At 53.5% G+C, this 4961-nt stretch overlaps 1 protein-coding gene across 1 annotated transcript; it reads right to left on the bottom strand.

Annotated features, from left to right (window-relative positions):
* Nucleotides 1–1985: 1985 nt before the first annotated feature.
* Nucleotides 1986–4441, bottom strand: RASL11A (RAS like family 11 member A). Its single transcript, XM_047756347.1, has 4 exons — nt 4246–4441; nt 3813–3869; nt 3634–3713; nt 1986–2698 (listed from the first exon to the last, which is right to left on the bottom strand). Exons 1-4 carry the CDS (start codon nt 4367–4369, stop codon nt 2231–2233), a joined length of 729 nt encoding a protein of 242 aa, XP_047612303.1. The 5' UTR covers nt 4370–4441; the 3' UTR covers nt 1986–2230.
* Nucleotides 4442–4961: the final 520 nt, after the last annotated feature.

Here is a 4961-nt window from a genome sequence, read left to right as displayed (position 1 = left end):
GGATGCGACCTAGAAAAGACAAAAGGCAGAAAATAAATAAATAAATAAATAAATAAAGGTAATGGAGGAGTTCCCAGGTGGCTCCTAGGGTTGGGGATCCAGTGCTGTCACAGCAGTGCCTCAGGTGGTTGCTGTGGCTCAGTTTCAATCCCTGGGAACTTCCGCATGCTCTGAGCACAGCCAAAAAAAAAAGACAAACACAAAAAACTATTCAGAACCACGCCTATCCTCTTTCTACAGAAGTGAATTGACACGTTTTTTTCATGTGTAACCTGCCACTATTGTCCTTGGCACCAAAAATCCTGTGGTCACTCATTTATTCATCAAATATTTACTGAAAACCTACTAGTCTGTGTGCAAGCCCTAGGCTGGAAGTTTGGAATACAAAGTCACAAGATGTTGTCACTGCCCTTACACAGTGCTCCTTCCAACGGGGGTGACAAATAGCTTCCTGAAGAGGTTGGGTTATAACCCAAATGTTACAGGAAGAGAGGAAGACTCAGAGAAGGTGCTGAAAGCACCACGTGACTCGGGACTTGAACGATGCTTTGGTGGAGACCAGGACAAAACAGGAAGGCATGAAAGCACTGGGAAGCGTGGGAAAGGCAGAGCTTGTTGGAATGGATGGTCAGCCGTGCAGGGCTGTGTTTTGGAAGCAGAGGATGAAGACGCTGGAGAAGTGGGTGAATGCTCCTGATTCCATGCCTCGTGTTTATATTTTATCCAGTACCTAAGGGGAAACTGCTGCGTTTTCTCAATGAAGGATCATGGTGGGTTTGGGTGAGGCGGTTCTGGGTGAACAAATGGTCAGAGGCCACCTCTCTTGCCTCCCAGTCCAGCCGAGAGCTGTTAAAGGCTTGGATTAAGGCTGAGTGATGCTTTAGGGAGAAATTGCAGAGAGACAGGCATCCCACTGCTGAGGGTCAGGGAGACAGGGAGGGTGCACTTGCTGACAAGGGAAATTCTGGGAAAGAGGAGTTCCCATTGTGGTGCAGCGGAAAAGAATCCAACTAGGAACAATGAGGTGGCTGGTTCGATCCCTGGCTTCACTCAGTGGGTTAAGGATCCAGTGTTGCCATGAGCTGTGGTATAGGTCGCAGATGCGGCTTGGATCTGGTTTGCTGTGGCTGCGGTGTAGGCCCGCAGCTGTAGCTGATTTGACCCCCTAGCCTGGGAAACTCCATATGCAGTGGATGCGGCCCTGAAAAGCAAAACAAAAAAGAAAAGAAATACCAGAAAAGAGATTTGATTTTTTGCTTTCTTTTCTGGCTGCTTCAAGGCATATGGAGTTCCCGGGGAGGCAGGGATCAGACAGAAACCACAGTTGTGACTTAAACCGCAGCTACAGCAATGCTGGATCCTTAACCCACTGTGCCTGGCCTGGGATCGAAACTGCATCCCAGTGCTGCAGAGACATCGCTGATCCCGCAGGCTGCGGTGGGAACTCTCGTTTTGTTTTGTTTCGTTTTTTGTCTTTTTTGTCTTTTCCAGGGCTGCACCCACTGAGCCACAATGGGAACTCCTTTTTGGTTTTGGCCATGCCTGTGGCATGCAGTGGTCCCCGGACCAGGGATGGAACCCTGGCCACAGCGGGGGCACCAAATCCTTTCATCACTAGGCCATCAGGGAACTCCGAGCTTGTTTTTTTAATATGGGTAGAGAGGATAAATTTCCATTTGCACCAATAAATAATGTTATTCATGTTATAATTTTTCGGCATCTGCGCACCATGAACCCCTTCCCTTGAAAATCACAGGGTGTGGACTTCATGCCTGGCAAAGTGCCCTCCTTAAAGACATCCTGCAGTTATTCACATTCCTTTCCTCCCCCACAGGCTCTCATCTCTCCCACGGCAGATTGCCTCTCCCCCCCAGCCCTCCCTGCCAAAGCCACCAATCACAGTTCAGACCAAGGGCAAGCTTGGAGCAGTTCTGGGCTCTAGTGCAAGTATGATTTCTATAAAAAGACATTTAAAAACAAGGAGCAATGTTGCCATTTGCCTTTAATGGAAAAGTGGCTAGCAGTTACAGTAAAAAAAAAAAAAATCTGTTATTAAAAAAACCTATCCACCTTCTAGGCGATCACTGAATTTTCAGAAATACACATACACTTGAAAACCAACAGTCTGTATAAAAATAAACTCTGAATGGGTGGTTAAAAAGGGCGACCCCCAGTCTTTGTAGCTGCACGAATGAGTCACCGAGAGGAGCCTTGTTCCTGGGATGTGGGTCTACCCCAGGGCAGAGGGGGCTTTGGCCTTGGAGGACAGAGCCTGCTTGAAGCGCCTCTTCAGGTCCTGCATGTTGGGGGAGCGCGGCCGAGGGATGATGGAGGCTCTTCTCCTCTCCCCGGCGAGGCTGTGCAGCTTGCTCACTTCCTTGCAGAGATGCTGAAACACATCGCAGACGTCTTCGTAGTTTTCACTGGTGGAAATTTCCAGGAACAGGCTGCCCAGCTCGTTGGCCAGTTGGACACCGTCACACGTCTGCACCTGCCGGGCGTGCAGAAGGTCCCCCTTGTTGCCCACGATGACGATGGGGGCCTTCGAGTCGGGATGGACCTTCCGGATGTACTGGTACAGGGGGCGGATGGACAGGTAGCTGTCATAGTCTGTGATGGAATAGACCAGCAGGAAGCCCTCTGCCCACTGCACGCACTTGGACAGCGAGTCCACTGCCTGGGTGAGGCCGTCTTGGACCTGAAAAGAGCACAGAGAGCTGGGATCAAGGAAGCCCTCGGTGGGAGAGGCTAGAGAGAACATCAAAGCCGCTCTTGAAAGAATATTTGAAAAAGACATCACTAAATATAGTTGTCAGGTTCTCTCCAGCTTCTGCAGAAGGACGCTTCGGAGATGGAAGGGCCGGTTCTCAGGCAAGCTCCCTGCCCGGATGGTTTTATTAGCTGTTACAATGCAGTTCTTTTAACCCCTTTGCTTGGCAGGTAGTCTGTGATTAACCATGGGGCTGACTGACTGAAGAATGACTTCAGTGAGAACTTTCAACTCAGGATGGTGCAATTTTTAGGGAACTAATTCAGAATAAACAAAACTTTGAAAATAAGCCAAGATAAATATCTCTTCTCAAGCCCATAAAAATATTTTTAGCATGTCCTTCTTGAGAATGTTACAGAAACAAATTCCTCTTTTCTGTCCTTCCGCAAGCCCTCTCCTCCCTAGAAGAGAGAGCAATTAGTAACTTGTTAATCAAGTTACATTCCTGACTGCTCACCAAGAGGTTATCCAATAGCAACTACTGCGGAGGAACAGCTAGAAACAGGAGCACTTGGGCTGCCCTTGCTAGGAGAGAAAACCCTCTCCCCAGGCCCGTCCCCATAGCTGTGTTCAGGGTTTGAGCTCTGACAAGTGGTGAGACCGGCGTAACCAACGATGCCCCTGGCCAGGGCTGCAAAGAGAAATTAAGCATCACTTTCCGAGGTGGCCGACAAGCGGAGGTGGCCTCTAACCACCCACTCTCCCTCCCCACCCCGCATTTCGGAGGGTTTCTAACACCGCAAGGACCGGCCCCACCTGGGGACAGCCGCCTCCCGCACCTACACGCACAACAGGCGTGCTTAGACACCTGGCTCAGGGGTTCAGGGGCAGCGGGAGAGGCATCTGCTCCGGGCTGTCCCTACCTGGATGCCCCCGGGAGTGTCCTGGATCTGCAAGGAGAGCTGGTCTCCCTCCACGCACACAAGCCGAGAGTACAACTTGCCTGGAGAAAGAGGGAGAGTTTGGTTTGTCAATTCTCACACGCTCATCAGGAAAAAGAAAATCAGAGCCAGCAGCCCCAACAGCACGAAATGAATCTAACCTGTATTCGGTTCGTAATCGCCAATGAATCTCTTGGTCAGGAAGCGCACGATCATTGCTGGAAAGATAGGAAAATCAGCTCAAGGACTAGGACCAGACGGTCGAACCCGGACGGTCTCGGGGAGATGAGGGCGTGCCAGGCCGCGGCTACTGCCCGCATCCTCAGGCTCTGCAAAGCCACGGATGGGGCCATGGCTTCCCGCGGGTTTTGAGGTGGGTGCGCCATCTGCCACACCAGCCCCCATTCTCCAACAGGTGCCCACCTGGCGAACGCCCCTAAGGGGAAGCTGCGGGGAAGCAGCGGGAGACCAGGAGGGTGGGCGAAGGGAGGCCGGCACGGTCTCAGACACGTCCGGGTCCTCCCTGCGCCCTGACCTCCCCTCTGCCGGGAGCCCGGCTCTCCCCCAGCCCTGACTTGTCCCCGGGGCACTCACCGCTCTTGCCCACGCGGCCGGCGCCCAGCACGGCCAGTTTGATGTCCTTGGGCAGGAGGTAGTCCGAGGAGGACTCGGGGATGGGCGCGAGCAGAAAGTGCCCGGACATGGTGGGCGGCCGCATGGAGCGCACGGTCCGAGGCAGGGACACCGTTGCGCGGGGACCGCGGCGGCCGGGGCCGCTGTCCAGGCCCGCTCTTTTAAAGGGCTGGGAGCGCGGGGCGGGGCGGGGGACGCGGGAGCTGCCTCTGGCTCCTCCCCTTCCCGCAGCGGCGGGGAGGGGGAGGAGCCGCAGAGCTTAGGTACCGTCACGGCGGCGTGCGCATCGCCCAGCCGTTTGACGCGCTCTGCGGGCACCTGCGCGGCTCCAGCCCCCGGGCCCTAGAGATCCAGCCTCCACTGTGCCGCAGAGCCCTGGCGGCCCCCTCTGTCCCACAGAGGCGAGCGTGGGTCACTAGACCAGTGGGAGAAACTGAGATCAGAATTATGAGCTGGGGGACGAAGCAAAGAGGAAAAAGGGCAGACAGCCGCCGTTTTTGCAATGATAGGAAGGATAAATTCCTGCCGAGTGTTAACCTTTTTATTTTGGAAAGGTGCTGCGGGGTGACATTATTAGCTAAAAGAGAGGAGTGGGAAAGAGCCCTGACTCCAGATTTGCGAAGACCCCCCCCCTCCTTGGGGGCAGTAATTGTTTACAGCGCAGCCTCCAAACCAAG

The sequence above is a fragment of the Phacochoerus africanus genome, chromosome 13 (assembly GCF_016906955.1).
Source record: "Phacochoerus africanus isolate WHEZ1 chromosome 13, ROS_Pafr_v1, whole genome shotgun sequence".
NCBI classification, from domain to species: domain Eukaryota; kingdom Metazoa; phylum Chordata; class Mammalia; order Artiodactyla; family Suidae; genus Phacochoerus; species Phacochoerus africanus.
This window is presented reverse-complemented; position numbering and strand designations above follow the sequence as displayed.